The sequence below is a fragment of the Labrus mixtus genome, chromosome 4 (assembly GCF_963584025.1).
Source record: "Labrus mixtus chromosome 4, fLabMix1.1, whole genome shotgun sequence".
Taxonomy (NCBI): Eukaryota; Metazoa; Chordata; class Actinopteri; order Labriformes; family Labridae; genus Labrus; species Labrus mixtus.
The window spans coordinates 28,635,027-28,652,949 of NC_083615.1; the positions used below are offsets into that span (position 1 = coordinate 28,635,027).

Below are 17,923 nucleotides of genomic sequence, written 5' to 3' on the forward strand. Positions count from 1 at the left end.
GTAAAGAGGGGACAGATTGACAACAAATCATTTAAAATTGTTGACTTGTGCATTGAGATTTTTTTTCCATCCATACAAGTTTCATGAATTAAATGACATCCCTGTATGACTGTTATTATGGGTTATGCAAAACAAAATATTTGAAAAGGTTTCATGCTGTCATCTCTCTGCACAGCTTATATTAATATCAGTCTAACGGATGCCAACACTGTTAATAAAAAAAAAAGAAAAACAGGTCATGTGACACTGCAAACAGTGATGTTTACTGGTGGGAGGAGGTTAGAAAATACCACCATACAGGAAAACAAAATGTGCCTGGAATCATTTTATTTTTTTCCTTTAAACCTTGTTGGTCGGGTTGTCTGCAGTCTGTCAGACAGCTGTCACATTTGTGTGCGTGTGCATGTATGCTTATGTAAATATACAACCCCTCCCCTGGTGTCAGCCCGTGCTATCGTCTGTTCCAGAGATGGAGACAGAAATGTTAGCACCTGACAGCCAAAGTGTTTTGTTTCTTGGCAGAACATATAATTATTCAAATTAGTTCATTCAAAAGCAACACATTAGCTAGAATTAATTAGTCGCTTGCATATTTTAGCATCATCAATTTCCATGGAAATCAGTGAGATGCTGCAAAATGTCAATTGGAATTAAAAGGGAAGTAGGGAAGTAATTTCCATTTCTCACCTCTGGTGCACTTTAAGAAACAGTTGGATCTTATAGTTGTGTCTATAGTGAGTGTTGTGGTTATTGTAAGTGTTGTGTGTCTCTATTCAGGCAGTGAGAGAGTGAGTCATACATAGATACAGTTTTATGAAGCCTGCTGTGTATCCTACCCAGTGTTGCTGTAAAAAATCTGCATGCAGAGAACAGGGAATACATACATAAATAATTACAAGTGCAGCCATGCCATGCATCATATATACCACACATACTGCTAGTCACGTATGTAATAAATGTAAAGGTTTATTCTGTATGATATCTCCTGAATTAAATCATCAAATGACCTTACTATATGATCAGACATTAAGGAAACATGCTATGTTGAAGTTCTTCTCTGACAACAATGCAGCAGCCAGTATGTCCTCCTTCTAACTTTAGATCCTGCTCCTGAATTCTCTGGATTTGTTTGGACCAGAGGAGGTAGGCGGTTTTAAGGTACCCCCACACGGCTGTTTTGGATGCCCCTCGGTTTGTCAGATATGAGAGCAGTTATCAGGTCAACAGGTGTTGAAGTGATGGAAGCGGTCAAGAGAAGTGGTTCAGATAGAAGTGATTGTACCCGACCTAAAAAGCCTCTGCATGTTTCTAATAAGCTCCACGAGCAGAAATGTGATCAAACTAGGATCAATATTGGAGATGCTTTTGAAAAATGGAGAGAGGTTAGAACACAGAAAGGTTTACAGACCCATGCAGAGCTGGATAAACACTGAAGCTTCAGTGTCCAAGACATGGCAACCTGCCTGAGCATCGACTCTAGAGAGGAGGGGGCGGGGGGAGACAGATCTTTTCAATGTTTTGAACTTGGACTGCAGTACCCATTTTAAACACTAGGTGTCAGAGTTACATATTGCTCCTTTATGGAGAGAGTTGTATTCCTCGCCCATATTAACACTTAGGGAATGACTTAATCAAAAAGACCTGGAGTGTGGGGACACCTGCAGTGCATAAATGTATTCTGTCTGGTACATTCAGCTTGCTAAACATTTATTTGTTTATTTCAACACAGACACTCACATATGCTCAGAGTCACGCTCACACACACGCACATCACTAAACCAGGGAGGTGAGCTCCCTTAGATGTCTCTGCTTCAACCAACACTGTTTTACATTTCCACCCATTGACACACTTCACTTCATGTCTTCAGTTCCAAAGAAAAAAAAAAAGAAATAAATAAGCCGGGGGAATATGTCGATGTGTTTTATAAAGTAACGCATCTGTTGCTATTAATTGGTGTCTTGCGTAATTGACAAGTTGTTTTTTTTTTTGAGGGAAGAGTGCGTCTGTGGAACCAACGGAGTTCTGGGAAGTGTCAGCTGTAACTGTAACTGTAACACACACACACACACACACACAGACGCACACTCTCAAGAGAGGAGTCTTTTTTTGTCCTCATATCAATTATAATGTGTTTAAACAATCGCACAGTTTTGCTATCTATGGTTGTGTGGCTAACAGGCAATTTCAGGTTTAGGATTAGGATCATTATGATTCTCACTTTAGTTAACCTGCCTCTCACAGATCAGTGGTGCCAGTGGTGAAAGCACAACCCGTCATTTAGCAGATGTGTTGCTATCTTTTCACAGGCTGCTCCTGCATTGGTTGTTGTGTGAGTCAGAGTAAACAACAAATAGGGAGCCAAGAACCAAATGAAACAAACTAGCCATACACCAGGAAATCACTTTTTTTAAACTGACTCGTCTTCCTAATTATACAACAGATCTCCATGGTGCCAGTTGGTTGGTGATTTAGCAGCTGCAGATTTATTTTACATGATGATGATACATTTATAGGTCGCATGCGGTTCAAACCTGTGGGGGATGAACTGAAAGGATCACAGATCATCTGTGATCCTTTGCACCACTTATGATAAATGCATGTTTTTGTTGTTTACACTGTAAGAGGGACCTTTGACCAGATCTTGTCTCTCTGTCCTTTCAGGTTTTTAAGAGTCTTACTTTGTTCCTGGAGAACAAGAAAGCTGGAGATGACCTCTTTGACCGCCTTACTGTGAGTGTCTCACTTACTGTCCATACATTTGTTTCCTTCAGTTTTTTTTCTAACATGGTTTCAGTCATTGTAGCCGCCAAGGATGTTTCATTTTTACATGCTGAAGCATTGCATTTTAGTTAAAGGCAAGACTTTCTCCAAGGTTATGTAAAATGTGTGAGAAACTCCCCCCAGGTGTGTAATACATGAAGAAAGGGCATACAAAGATTGTGAAAGGAAAATAGAATTACCTTTTTTTTAATTTTTCTAGAGACAGAAGGCAGAAGAAAAAAGAGAAAGCAGGGACTAAATTGTAAGGTGTGAGAGATGAGCCATTGGTGTGGAGAGATGAAAGGAGTGAAGCGAGGAAACGGAAGATGAGAAGAAGGGGAAGAGTATTGGAAGCGGGGACACTCAAAGTAGAAAGGGAGTTTCAAAAGAGAGAGGGAATAGACTGTGGCAGATAAAAATGAAACTGCGCCACTGGAAATTGAAAGTGAACATGGTGGGCGGATGAATTTCCACACATAAAAATCTGCTTTCCTCTTAACCTCTCCCTCTAGCTTCATGACACAAGGCCGTACAATGGAGCATTTTTACACATGGTTTGTGCAGCACAGGCAGATGAGGAGCTTCTCAGGGTGCACTCAGTCTTCACTCTATCACAGCAGCATTACTTGTATACTTATCTACTTTTCCTCAGACTGACAAAGTGTAGGTATACACCAATCGTACCTTTGTGTTCCTAACACCCGGGTATATGTTTGTGTTTTTGAAACACTGTGGGACAATACTGAGTACTTACTGGTTACCAGCGGTGGTGTAGTGCTGTGTATACAAACTTCTAAATCCCCTCTGATGAGTATCATTCACTTTCATGCTGTAATTCTTTTCCTAGCATAGGGAAGTTATGTCTCCCCCTACTCTGTCTCTGATTGACTAGTACTCTTGTTGCCTTTGTTGGTTGGTTGGGTAAGCAGATCAGAGGCAGAGTAGGGCGGCTCATACTTCGACAGTGTTGATGTCACCAGCGGTCTACCTGCCTGCCCCGAGTGATGATAATACAACAAAACACGGCCTTGTTAGGCACAGCTGCTGCTCTGAAAACATCAACACACAGGCTTGTATAGGTCATTATTACAACAATGTAAATGACATACTTCTACTACGTGAAGGCTGTCCCTGTCAGTGAAACTGTGGGAATGCACATTGTTGTTTTTGTTTTGTGGCAACAAAAGCAACATTTGACTGGTAACAGATACAGGGCTGGGAATCTTTGGGTGTCTCACAATTCGATTTGATTTAAATTCTTGGGGTCACGATTTGATTCAAAACGATTCTGGATCCATGACTCAAAGTCTAATTTTTAATTAGTACATACTTCAGATCTACTCCAGTCTTCTGTGAGACTGGCTGAATTTCTTGTTGCTGTATTTGGCATTCTACTGAGTTAAAGAGCGAGCTTTAGCACTTAGCAGGGAGTGACTGATTAGTGTGTTGTTCCCCCCCCCCAAAAAAAACCCCAGAAGAATCTGGATTTTTACCTAAATCGATTTTTTTCTAGTAACAGATTATTTGAAACATAACTGAACAACTGATTATTTGAATTGCAAAACTAAGGTGTTCTTTTACCTGTACAATAATAATGTAATCTGAGATCTCTAATGCTTTGCTTTGTAATGGTTTACCCCTCAACAGCTGTCTCAGCCTGGAGTCTGTGGGGCAGTATTGATTGTAAAAACTCCTGTAGAAAAGCAGTAGAAGTGAAGATGTTCAAATATGAAAGATCTGATTGAAAATCTACAATTGTTTAAAGCTTTGCTACTTTTAAATTTCATTCTTCATTAAGATATCAGCGGGTACTGTGGCATTGAACAATATTTAAGCATCAAGGATGTTAACAGCCTTGCAAACTAGTGCATGCTTTAAATTGGTTGTTTCATATTTACATTTCTGCCCCATGGTGCTACGTAAAGATTGACAGGTAGGAAGAGGAAGAAGAAGCAGGGCAGGAGTGGAATGAGAGGCTGAGATGAGGAGATGGAGCAATTGAAGGAAGGAGTGCAGTGCCCCTGCTCTCTGCCCTCCAGTGTGTCAGGAAATGTCAGCGTGTGTTGGAGGTGGAATGGTAATGGCTGCTGTGTGCAGGCCTGATTGACACACAGAAAGGCCATGCCACTGAGAGAGCGGCGGGAGAGAGGGGGATGTGGAGTAGGCAGAGTTGTAGGAAAGTGACAGCTGGTCCAGGTTAGAGGAGGTTAGGAGGGAGAAAGTGGAAGGTGGCTGGAAAAAGGTAGGATGAGAGAGCGGGAGGATGTGAAGCGAGAGGAAGGATGGGAGGAAAGTGGTGGACAGTGGAGTGTGCTTTTATCTTCAGCAAAGTTTTCTGTGTAGAAGATGGTGCACACTGATGAAATATAAAAGTGCTAAAATGTGGATTGAGGGAAAATGATGAAGGGTAAAACGGATTATTTTAGCAAAAATTAAAAACCAGAATGTCTGATTTTGCTTGATTGATTAGCCTAGTTTTATTGTGTTCTAACTGTGGCCCTTTTCACATTGTGATTCCACAACAGCACCGTATTGCAGCCTGTCCTAACAGCACGTGATGAGAGCGAGCGTCAGCGACAAAATCATCCCGATTCTGTCGTTTCCTAACTGCCTGCAAGCCTATTTTACCCCAATGCCCCGTTTCTATTTTCCTCTCTCTAGACAGACGAGGAACGAGGAAGGAGGGGGCTATACCCGGCACTGACTCTCGCTTTCCTGACTCAACAGAACTTGTTAGCTTGTTTTTCGAAAGATGAGATAACAGTGCATTAATAATATCCAAATCTGTGATTGAAATGTTATGCTTTGACTTGTGTCAACACCGGAGACAAACTTTATTTTTTCCGGCTCACTGCGGACCGTTTACTGAAGAGCCTGAGTGTTGTGATTTGAGTCAACAGCTCGTCAACACAAAGCACCACACATCAGTCTGTCCATCTTCAGTACAAAAGCACTAGATGTCAAACTGTATGCAAGGGGAAACTGAAATTCACAGAGCAGAGAATTAAATATTTAATGGATGCAGCGTGGACAGCCAGCGTGTGATCATGCGCGATGTGACCCGCTATCTAACGCTCGCGTGCTGTTAGGACACGGTGTTACACCTTTGTACATCCAGATTGTATACGTGATGGCATTATAATGATGTCCTAGAGTGTGGTTTCACAATGTGTTTCTCCGTGAGACGCAAGGCATGTACTCAGGCAGCAGGAGCTTCACATACACACAGTCAGACATGCACACACACACACACACACACACACACAGCACTGCTGAATCCCATGTTACATTCCCACCATCTTCCCTCCTATTACATCACTCTTCCTACCTCTGATTGAGGATCTGGGGCAGAACAACTTCACCCCACCACTTTGCATCCGTGAGTCACACATTGCAAACAATTGTGCTTAAGCACGTAATGGGACAACTTTGCTAGTGTGAGTGCGCTCTGACTCTTCACTGATTTTTGGGGCTGAGGCTGGATAGCCACGCCCTTCACGTTACCAAGCAAACCCTTCAATATAAGTTTCGGCTGTGTTGATACAGCGATGCTATTGAAAAAAAAACGTGTGCTTTTGAAAGTACACACACACACACACACACACACACACATCTTGAGTTCTGAGTGCCAGATCTGAGCTGAAAATTCAGGTGTTTGTCAGGAAGCCTGTCTCCACATCATTAAAGTAACACTTCACACACTGACTACAGTTTCAGGTTAACTGTAAGCTCACAGGGATTTCTTACTCTACATCTTAGTCAAACAAATTTAATTATTACCTGTGGGGGAATGTATTCCCTATGAGCTGCTTTATTTTGGCACATGTCATTATTCTCTTTTACTCCATTGTTTCCCTTCCACCAGCTACTGGAAGAGAGCTTTTCTTCCTGTTGTGGAGAACACATGAATTGAACATAGGGAAGAATCTAAAGCTGATCATCGTAGCTAGGTTAGAGTCTCAGCAGTCAATATTTCACCACAAATTGGCTAGCAGGATGTTAATGTGAACGTCCAGTATACTCAATCCTGCAACATAAAAAGCAAATAAGAACTGCAGTAACGACGAGCTGTAACAAAGCCTGAGGAGATGGTGGGGGTGACGCTCACAAACACACGCACACACATGATGACGGGGGAGTTGAGAGCTATCAAACTGGCCCCTCTGATTTGCACACAACTTCATTAGCATTGCACGGGCAATAGTAGCTAGCTCATTAGCAAGCCGGGCACGACAGCAACCGTTTGTGTGTGTGTGTATATGTGGACTGATTGATGTGTGTACCTGTGTGCTCTCCACCACATGTATGCACAGGTGAGCACACGTTATTAAAATCTTCATTACAATTATTTCTTCTTTTTTTTCTTCTCTTTTTTTTACCAGAGATGTGAACTCACCAAACCAGCAGGCTGATCTAGATTTGTTTTCCCCCACGTCTCTGTGCTTCCATCTATGTTTAGAAATGTACTTAATTACTTTTCTAAGTCCATGTGTTTGCACTTTATATCAGTGTGTATTCAGGGAGCCTCATGTTTAGTTTGCTTTCACATCAGCCCTCACAACGTTTACTGTTTCAGCCCTCTTCTGTTCTGGTGAGACCGCAGCGATTGGACAGGAAGGAATGACTGTCAGTATAATATCTTCAGAAATGTCAGGGGGGGAAATAGTCCTGTGATTATTTTAATCTCTTCTCTGTAAATGACGACGATAATGTGTGCAGAGATGGTATTTAATGTGTTTTATTTGTCATGGTATTGTACAGACACTCTTAACAGTGCAGTGGTATGGTGCCACAGTGCCATCTAGTGGTAGAGTTTGAATACAGCTGCTGTGATCTTGCCATGGCAGCTTGTACTATATGTGCTCTGGACCACACACTGATGAAAATGTGCTGCTGTTTTGTCCCTCCGCTTCCCATCTCTCATTGCAGACAAGCATCCTGAACAAGCACCTGAGCGCTCTGATGCCAGGTCTGACTGCCAAGGTCTTCAGGACATACAACGCCTCCATCACTCTACAGCAGCAGCTCAAAGTGCTCACCAACAGTAAGCCAGACACACTGACTGAGCTGTGCAGCAGTTAAACATTACATAAGTAGCTTTTTAAAAAGCGCTGGCTCATTTTCTTTACAAGGTAGACAGGTATCAGTAGCTTTACTACTGTAGCATTTTGTCTGTCTGCCTTTCATCACGCTCTTAGTACCTGGCTGCCCGTTTAACAGCCTCCCATGATAAACCTGCCACACATTTGACATTTGTTATTTTTAGCCCTGCGTGATACTGAGATGCCCTGACATCCGCCAGCTACTCCAGCCATGGCAGGAGCGCATTATCACTGTAACCAGAGCTGTGTGTGTCCGCCCTGGCTCTTATCAGGGTCCCATTGGCTACCTCTGCCACACAGTGATAGTAGTGTTACTCTCTTCTCATTTCTGGATTGCCCCTGAGCCGATTGACAGTTTGACAATGGCTGTAGTTTTTGATCTTCAGACCTCAGAATGAATGAAATACACTTATTTAATTAAATGAAACTCTGGTACAATCTGCGTTTTCTTTCTGCTTTTTTAAATGTGTTGTGCTTATATTAATCATGATCAAATATGTGTAAATGGGATTTTCCTGTTTAAATACCATTATTCTCTGTCACCCTCCAAAGAGTCCGACAATTTGGCAGAGAAAATACTGTCCTACAACAGGGCGAACAGAGCAGTTGCTATTCTATGTAACCACCAGCGGGCGCCACCAAAGACCTTTGATCAGTCCATGGCTAACCTTCAGGCCAAGGTGAGATCAGCTGAGTTTAGTTTATTGCACACAGTCATTCTTCACATTTCCCTTAAAAAGCACAAGCCGGGACTCTTTTCATGTTGTGATATCCTAACAGGTTATTTAGTCAATGATGGTTTTTGAAACTGACATTAATCCATTTTTTTATTTATTTTTTTAAACCTGCCTTGTCCTTGTTTGCTCCTCCAAGATTGAATCTCGAAAAGAACAGCTGTCCCTGGCAAAGTCAGAGCTGAAGGAGGCCAAGAAGGAGGCCAAGACAAAAGGCTCTGATCCCAAACTGCAGCAGTAAGTGTTACAGAAGTACTGGAAACGAACAAACAGCATGCTGTCCCAGTCAAACAATTGAAAATGATTGACTACAACCTAGATACAACCTTAGATTTCAAGTTCCCGTTTATCTGGAACCACACACACACACACACACAGAAGAAAACTGAAAGGAACCCTGCAGGTTTAAGTGGCTTCAAAACAACTCTTTACTGCTGATGTGTGGGTGTATAGCTACAGAACATGGAGCAGCTTTTAATTATGTATTGTTGTGCTGTTAGTTGTTACAATGCACTAACACATATGGACTCCTGCCTTTCTGTGTTTTTAACTTCAATTCATGGATGAAAAGTTTGTTCACCAGATATCCATACATAAGCTGTTTCCACATACACACTCCAGATATTATCTAGATAATTTCTGGAGGACTGCTACGGATGCAGCAGTTTAATAACGTGCACAGAGATCGTAGTGGTTGCATGCAGACACTCTACACACCGTGCAGCAGTCACTGCAGAGCTGTGCATCTTCACTGGTCTCATGATTCGATATCACGATGCATCACGATTCATCCTCAATTTTCTATATTACTGCACATGGCTACTTTTTCATAAACAGAGACAAACAGTCTTATAAATATGAACTCCTTTTGTATAATTAAAAAAAGTGATATAGACAACAATGTCTTTATCAATATCTTTACATTATAAGCTAAAATAAATAAATAAATGAAAGAGTTACAGTATAGGTAATAAGTTTACGTTTTTGTGTGTTTAGTTTATTATCAGACAGAAACATGTTTTTAAGTCACTGTGTGTTCTCTTCTCAGGACGTTGTAGCCTTTAGCTGTGAGCTTTGTTCAGGGTTAGTTTTGTTTCTTTCCTTTTTATTTCAGACGAGTTGTGTTAAGTTGCTACTGCTGTAAACGTCCCATTTCTTGATATGGATGTTTCACATTAAAAGCACTTCAACTACAGATAGGCAGGGGACTTTTATTGTGAAGAACTTGTTGGAAATAGAATGTGTTAATCGTCAACTGAACGCAGCTTTAGTGGGGGTGTACTTAGTGGTGATTCTCGATGAGAAGTCAACTGTGTTTACAGCCACTCATTTAATCATGAGTCATTGCCACAGCCCCCTTCTTTTAGTCATCTTGGACTCAAGAAAGTGAGGCATCAGTTTAAGCCTACAGTCTTTGGTTTACGTCCTGTCCCTGCATCGATGCATTAATTATCTAGTCTGCATCGCGATGCATCGATTAAATGATTAATTTCAACAGCCCTAAGTCACAGTATAGAAACGTCACTCTCCCTCCCATTGGCTCCAAGTGAATTCTCCGGAGAATATCCTGCTGCTTTCTCACATCAGCCTACTCGGATTTGCTGCAGAAAGAATACTAGGGGTCTGGCAGGAGAAACTCCGGATGAAGTCTGAGTGAAAAATGTGTCTGTGTGCGTTCACACATACAGCTCCTACTGAAGGCTAACATTAGTAAAAGTGTGTTAGAAGTGTTGTTTTAACGGCAGGTTGGGCATTTGCTTCTCTGAATATACACTGCATGCTGACTAAAAGTAGACCATGGGAGTCTTATTTCTAACGTCTTTGCACCTGTCCTTTTATTTTGTGTCAGGCTGGTGGAGCGGAAGAAGGCCGCAGTGCAGCGCTGTGAGGAGCAGCTGCTAAAGATGGAGGTCCAGGCGACCGACAGAGAGGAAAACAAACAGATAGCGCTCGGTACCTCCAAGCTCAACTACCTGGACCCACGAATCAGCGTGGCCTGGTATGTCAAAACTTACATATAAGTTACCAACCGCGATGCTCTCATGAAAAAAACCTCTGTGGGCCTATTAGGTGTACAGACTAATCAATGATTTACTACACCTGAATAGCCAGTGACATAAAATGAGGCAATATTAATTGTTTTTATGATTGATAGTAAACTACCTAAAAAAAATAACCTACAGATCTTCAGTCATAATTTTAACCCAAAGTGTTGTTAAAAAGAGTTTAGTTGTCCATTGAAGTTCACAGGTAAAAACTGTTGTTTTCAAAGTCCTTTTGGTCGCACGTAGAGAAGCTAAAGTTACTTGTGTACACGTCTCTTAAGCCGGGCTAAGATTATCTTTTAGTGTGAGCCGTATAAAGATCCAATCTTAACATCCCCGATCTGCTTGGAGATCGTCTGGTTGCTCCGATTTATTTCCAACATGTTTGATATTTAGAATTTAAAATCTTGACGAGACGAGGGAGGACAGTTATAAGGAGAGAGCAGTGGCGGCCGTAGGCAGGGCGCAACCCGCACTGCTGCGCCGGAAAACTGTAATGCATGAAGACTGAAGAACAGACAGTCCATGTTGTCCACGTCTCCCTGATATTAAGTCAACCAAAACTTTAGTATGTTGTTTCCTCTCTGCACAGAGCTTTATCATCGCAAATTTAACTGCCGGCTCCGTTGTTTACATGTGGTCACGTGAGGTGGTGCGTTCCTCTGCTAGGCACAATAATCTTAATGAAATCCTTTAATCTGTGATGTGCAAAGATCTTCATAACTGGAAATGTGTGAGCATGTTTGAGATTATGGAGGAGAATATCTGTTAAGATTCTCCTGATAGGTGTGATGCTGCCTGCATTCAACAATCTGGAAGGATTTAAAACTCTTGCAGTGAGCCAGGCATAATTTACACTAATCCCTACTGAAATGTTGTTAGTTTATTTGTGCCATTTAGTCAGTGTGCAGATGTTTTGTTAGTAAATTAAAAGGACATTTGAATTTGAGGTTCCTAGGACTTGTATGTTAGTTGTCGTGGTATTGAAACCGGTATCTACAGCGTCGGCTTTTGAGTTTTCGGCTTTTGAGGGAGCACAGTGGAGAGGGGGTGTAGACAGAGCACTGAGGGAATGCTAGTTTCCAAAATTGCCAAAATAATTTTCTCTCATGTGTTGTAGCCCTTAACTTTAATCTTATTCCAATCCCTTTTCCTCATTTGGTGAGATTCTACGTCTCAATATATCAGGTTTTTAAAAGAAAAGTGTTTAATCCAATCAGGAAGTGAAGCCATGTGTCTGAGTATTTATTCAGCAGTGTTGTGTGAACAATCTTTTTTTCCCCTGTGCATTCAGGTGTAAGACCATGGAGGTACCTGTAGAGAAAATCTACAACAAGACTCAAAGGGACAAGTTCGCCTGGGCCATCGACATGACGGAGGAAGACTTTGAATTCTAACGTTACACTTCTTTCAGAAGCTGATGGGAGGATGCAGTCAAGGAACCATTCACCTTATAATGCATACAGTACTTAACATTTTTACATGTGTTATATGTTCATAGACTACTGATGTATTTCTGAGATCAGCACTATCAAACACACATTTGTTATCTGCTGTTTAAGACTTTTTGGCACTTGATTTTGATAATCACTTTTGGTTTGGTTTGTTTTTGCATTTACTTGAATAAAGGTTTCTACTATGCTGAAGTGACACGTGTGCGGGGACAGTTTGCAAACATGATTCGTTTAAGGCAGTGGTTCTCAACTGGTGGGTTGGGACCCAAAAGTGGGTCGTGAATGGAAGAAGAATGCTGTGAAAAAGTCAATGAAGTGTGTTTTTTTTTTTACCAAGCTTGTTTCATTGAGTTTCTTTGTACTATCACGCTTTGTACCATCTGAGGTCCAATGAGCTATTTTTCTTTAAATAAATCTGAATGATTGAAAAATATCAGAAATTTGTGTCACACTTTTTCATGAAGGAGTAGTTGGTGGGTCCTGAGGTTCCATTTGAGAACCACAAGTTTACAGGCCCTGACACAACAAGGAGATCGCCGGCTGTCTGTCCTAGTTGGACCGTCGTTGCGCTCTCGTCGCTCTAGTTTTTGCGGTGTGCCCGGCTCTGTCAGTCCTCGTCTGCCTTTTTTTGGCCGGTTCGACATGTTGAATCTGCGTCGGTGAGAGAGATCTCTCTGACTGGTTGTTGGGAGGTTTTATTTGTCTCCAGCTCTCCTCTCAGGTTCAGGAAAGCCCCTTGAGCATGCCGCTGTAGTATCCATGCTTTCACTCATTAGTTCAGTTGATTTGTCTCCTCCGCCTCTTCTTTTTCCACTAAAAGACCAAGGACTGACAACGCCAGCGCCATTTTCAACTTTTTATCAGACATTATTCTCCATTAGTAGGCTACCTATAATACAAGTGGTGCGAGACAGCGGTGTGAAAATGGTCTTCTCGTATCATAACAACGGACTACCGCCTCCTGCTGGCATGGAGAGTTATTTCCTCTCACGTGGTGATTGGCCGTTGGCTGTAGTCTACTAGTTCTTTGCCGTCTGCTTGATGTGTCAGGGCATTAAGGGACTCTTAAAAACAATACTTGTACACATGAATGAAAATTCACAACATCTGATAACTGAAGAGAGATTCAGTCTCACAGCTTGGTGTACCCTTTAGTGTAATTGAAAACAATCAAACATGCAACACAAACGTTGAAGATGAAGTGCATCATAAAATACAACTCTGCTTAGGAAAAATAAATCCAGAAGAACACTGAGCACCTCAGAGTGAATTAGATTTTTAAAAATTCACTAAGCATCTGGCTAGATATTTATTATGCAATATACACGACAACCAGCTTCGTATTAAATAACTTTAATAGAAGAAAATCAGATTTGGAATGCATCCCATTGTCGGTAGTAGCAGAGCTGTTTGTGAAAAACTGCAACGTCAGATGTTTGCTGTGCCCGTTCCCCCAGTCTGATGAGATGTACTTTTCAGCACAGACTAAGGCAAAACTGTCCCATCAGCCATCATCTCCTGGGATTTAATTACTTATGATCGATGATGGCTGCCAAATAACCTGCAGGTCAACGAAAAATCCACAAACTGCATTCCTGCACACGAGCAATTTTAGTTCAGAAGGGCATGTCACACTACTCTAACAAACATGGTTAAACTTTTCAAGTCATTACTGTAACCGTTTATCACAATATTCAATATATAAAAAAGCATCTCACACTACTACACACCAAATCAATAGAATTCAGTTTCACAAAAGAAAAGTCTGCTGCTCCTGAAAGTGGGACCGACTTCACATCGGGGTGAGGGACCTGCAAGGGAAGAAAAAAAACAAACAGACATTTTTTAGTTCACCGATTCAAAGACAGAAGGGTAATATCTCCTCACGTTTACATCTGCATAAAAACATCCTGAGACATTCAATACTTTCAACAATTCAATATCCATTACTTTATGCTTTGACATTTTCAAGGCTTCAAAAAAATTTCAGATATTCAGCCATTTTTTTAAACCAAAAACTGTGCAATAGAGATTCCAGTCTAACTAGATAGTGTGCAGGATTTTTGGCTTTTTTTGTGTGCATTTAATGGAGAGATAGGGCGGTGGATAGAATCGGTAAACAGGGAGAGAGAGTGGGTATGACATGCGGGAAAAGAGCCACAGGTGGGATTCGAACCTGGGCTGCCAGCTTGGAGGACTAAAGCCTCCATATATGGAGTGCATGCACTACACCACCAGGATTTAACCTGCAGTTCTTTGATAATCAAAATCAATTATTCAATACCTGGTGCCCAGGAACTCTTTTTTTTTTTTTTTTGACGCCCTGGTATCAAAACAGGTATCTGACATCTTCTGATTATAAGGTTCATATCGTAGTTAAGTATTCTGGTATTGAAAACCATGAACAAGCCGATTTTAAATGAGTTCTTCTGACATATGAAACTCACTGTGTATATTGTTTATAGATATTTTAAGTGTAGTCGTCTTTTACACATTAAATTGCGGAATCATAAAATTGATGAAATACATAACCATTTCGATTGGCTCCAACAGATCAGCTGGTTTCAGGTTAATTATTGTGTAACAATTCACAACACCAGCAGTTTATGAACAAGAAGGGAGAGTTATGTGAGTCAAAACTTGCAAAATGTTAGCAAGAGAATCAGAAGCCCTTTTCAGACTGCTATTTTCCCCAAAAAGTGCCGTAACTAAGCTTAACCATCAGCACGTCTTGGTAAAGTCATATTGAGTGCGACGGCTGTTTCGGTGTAGCCGTCTGTGAATTCAGTCAGACATACATGCGCGCAGTGCTGCACTTCCCCGTTGGTTCAGCTGATCCCGTCTCATCTCTGTAACGCCTCTGTTACTTCCTCTGAAGATGGTACATAGGGGGGATCACTTCATCCCCCCATTACGCCTCCTCAACATTCAGATTGAAGGTGAAACCTCAGAGGGGCGTAAATATCGCAGCTTGAAACAGCAGTCTGAACATGGCTTGTATGAGTTTCAAACAGGGAATGTACAAGATACCAGAACATCAAGAGTTGTAAACATTTTTAAAGTGATAGAAGATATTAGTAATTTATCTTCTGGTAACTGTAAGTTCAGAGTCAAGCTGTGTGGGGATCCTCATGTTGGCTCTGCCTATCCCTCCTTACCTTCATTATGAGCCTTGTCCCTCTTTAGCCTTCTCTGGCGGTGCCTCGATCTCTTCCACACCAGCCTGTGTCATCAGGTCAGCGATGTTCTTCTCCAAGTCATCAATTCGCGTACTCATCTCATCGAGTAAAAAAACTGTTAAGGTGATAATCATCATAAGAATGGACTCAATGTATTGCATATTAACATGTTTGTGTTTGGAATGAGGAAAGAGGACGGGAAAGAGATGAGAATACAAGAAATCAAACATTAAGACTCAAATTCAATAAAGTTAATGACGTTATAGCAGGAATTCAAATCATGAGTTAGGATATTCCTCCCGATGATCTGGTCTGACATGGTCTGGAACTTGTCCTGCATCTGCTGCAGCAGCGTCTGGACCTGTGGAGTAATCGACACAAACACAGTAAGTGCAAACATGAAGACTAAAAATAAAAGGATCTACAGATCAAAGTGGGATCATTAAAGAGGATGTACAGTACATAATACCAGTTTGCATAACTATTCACTGCAAACAATACCTCTGCTGCTGAAAAACATCAGCACTCCCACTCTACTGAACTCACACTCACCGCGCCTCTGGTATTCGAGGGATTTAACAAAAGTATCTAGTTACCTTGACAACGCTGTAAAAGCTCAGTAACCATGGGAGATGGTTCTTTGATATAACATGGAAAAGATCAACAAACACACACTGACTTAATACTAAACAATATTAGTTTATGAAACATCTGTCGCAAAATAGAGCTCTGACAGTGATTTTAAAAGTGGAATAAGCTTCCCCCACATATATACATATAATATACAAATAATAACAAATAATCCCAAACCTAAACGGACACTCAGGTTTCATTTCAGCTAAATTGTATCCCTTGAATGCTAAAGACTTATTTTAAATAGGACACTAATCTCAAAGGGCAGTTTAATGAAACAAAGGTTACTTAAATGAATAAAAACTATGACATCACTTCCTGTAATGAGGAAAGCAAGTGGAACCTGAAACACACGACTGACAAAAAACATCTTACAGTCTTTCATAATCACACTGGGAACTATGAATCTTTACCTATTGTGTGATTATCTGTTGGGGTTTGCTTTGTTCTTCTTATTAGTGCATGATGTTTTGGCTATAATGTCACTATTACACTCATGTTAATAAAGTTTTTTTAATACAAAATTACAGTACAAGAAAGAGGGATGGAGCCGGGTTTTTTTGGTGGGCATTTAATGTGAATAAAAAAAACAGGTCAAATTCTTGTAGAGAAAGTGAAAACTCCTCTAAAGGACAAAAACAAAGAGGGGGTGTTTTAATGTAGGAGGTTACTCATCTCCATGGCAACTCTGTTTCTATCGTTTTCTACAATGAAGTTCTGTGAGTAAAACTTCTCTTATTTAATACGATTTTCTGGTTTATAAAAGAAACATCTACTATACAGTAATAATAAACGAGGTTTCATTGCAGTATAACTTAACGTGTGCATGTGATGCTGTGATATCATGAAGTCTGTTATGAAGATCATTACATAACGTGAAGAATCAAAACAACAGATGCTATGGCTCTATGTACCTTTTCGAACAAAATCTGCACAGAAACTAATTTCAATTCAACCCATATTAAAGTCCCAACTGCGACTGAAATGTTGGATTCTAGCTGGTATTTGCTTTCTAGCCTAGCTAACGTTAGCTTAGGCTAGCTAGGCTACTGTAGCTAACGCTAGCTGGTCATCACGACCACGACTCACCACATTGGTAAGGTCCTGCACCGACTTGGGATCCGTGTCCGCCATGTTTGGGTGTGACTGACTATCGTTGCCACGCCAAAAACTTAAATTAAGAAGGCTTGCTAGCGGAAGATTTTGGCTGTCAGGTTTGTTGCTGTTCGATATAGATAGCAGTCCCTTGCACCACCCACTGCACGGTCAGCTGTTCCACATCACGGAGAATCTCGCGAGAGTTGGGCCAATGTGCGGCGGAGAAGTGTAGAAAGTTTAGTTTTGAATGAGGGGGAATTATTCTACAGTGTTTACAAATTTTACAAACACTCCATGAAGAAGAAGTTGTGAAGTTAATTTAATTTACACTGTAGCCCATTTAGTGCCACAACAACCTGCATATTTAATACTGGAATCTGGTAAGTATGATTTATACTCATACTACACACTGGTATTTATCTGTGCGCGGGCGTGTTTGCTCGTGCACGTTTCTCCTCCTCTCTTGTGCAGGAGTTGGTAATATAAAGTTAGAGCTGCTAGGGAACCCAGTTTGTTTATGACGCTGAGACTTTGTTGTTTTTGGGGCTTTCTGGAGTGTGTGAGAGGCACGCTGTAAAGTGGTAAGTAAAGTTGGAAGTTGTGCATGAGTTACCTGAGAGTTGTTTAATGTTAAAATCCTGCTGCTGATGCGGGCTTATATACTCCGTACAAGGAGAGACACACAAACAAGCTGCTGGGCAATGCATGTGTGATGTGAACTATTAAATAACTGCTCATAACCAGTATCACAATTTATGAGGCGACGTGTTTGTGGTTATTAAAAAAGTAAAGCTCAGAGTGGGGAATTGCACATTCCACACGTTGAAGTTGCTTTCTGTAGTCTAACATTCATTTATAATCATGTAACCAGATGGTTTAATAGCTGTTGCATTCTGTTGCTTTTACTTTCCTGATTG

At 41.0% G+C, this 17,923-nt stretch overlaps 3 protein-coding genes across 7 annotated transcripts in view; 2 read left to right on the forward strand and 1 right to left on the reverse strand.

Annotated features, from left to right (window-relative positions):
• The window catches only part of zgc:173742 (DNA topoisomerase I, mitochondrial), a 36,157-nt gene extending 23,869 nt beyond the window's left edge, over nt 1-12,288 (forward strand). For all 4 annotated transcript variants that reach the window (XM_061036711.1, XM_061036708.1, XM_061036712.1 and 1 more), the window contains exons 15-20: nt 2,663-2,731; nt 7,691-7,805; nt 8,416-8,543; nt 8,737-8,834; nt 10,447-10,596; nt 11,937-12,288. In XM_061036711.1, the coding sequence (XP_060892694.1) occupies nt 2,663-2,731; nt 7,691-7,805; nt 8,416-8,543; nt 8,737-8,834; nt 10,447-10,596; nt 11,937-12,039 (663 nt within the window). In that variant the 3' untranslated portion in view covers nt 12,040-12,288. The remainder of the gene's footprint in view (nt 1-2,662; nt 2,732-7,690; nt 7,806-8,415; nt 8,544-8,736; nt 8,835-10,446; nt 10,597-11,936) is intronic.
• A 1,078-nt stretch (nt 12,289-13,366) lies between these two features.
• Nucleotides 13,367-17,187, reverse strand: hsbp1b (heat shock factor binding protein 1b). The gene is made up of 4 exons (XM_061036763.1): nt 16,998-17,187; nt 15,570-15,636; nt 15,255-15,381; nt 13,367-13,907 (listed from the first exon to the last, which is right to left on the reverse strand). The coding sequence occupies exons 1-3, from the start codon at nt 17,040-17,042 to the stop codon at nt 15,260-15,262; spliced, it is 234 nt and encodes a 77-aa protein (XP_060892746.1). The 5' UTR covers nt 17,043-17,187; the 3' UTR covers nt 13,367-13,907; nt 15,255-15,259.
• A 53-nt stretch (nt 17,188-17,240) lies between these two features.
• The window catches only part of si:dkey-246g23.2 (solute carrier family 66 member 2), a 61,311-nt gene continuing 60,628 nt past the window's right edge, over nt 17,241-17,923 (forward strand). Inside the window, exon 1 of one of the 2 annotated variants that reach the window (XM_061036757.1) lies at nt 17,241-17,386. The gene's annotated coding sequence lies outside the window, so the exon portion shown is untranslated. Of the gene's footprint in view, nt 17,387-17,450; nt 17,588-17,923 lie in introns of those variants that run through there. The other variant, XM_061036758.1, reaches the window with a different exon arrangement.

Coding starts and splice junctions, on each gene's coding strand:
- hsbp1b (XM_061036763.1), bottom strand. CDS start 17,042: ATGGCGGACACGGATCCCAAGTCGGTGCAGGACCTTACCAATGTG. Junction 15,637..16,997: donor TGCAGGACCTTACCAATGTG/GTGAGTCGTGGT, acceptor ATTACTCCACAG/GTCCAGACGCTGCTGCAGCA. Junction 15,382..15,569: donor AGACCAGATCATCGGGAGGA/ATATCCTAACTC, acceptor CAGTTTTTTTAC/TCGATGAGATGAGTACGCGA.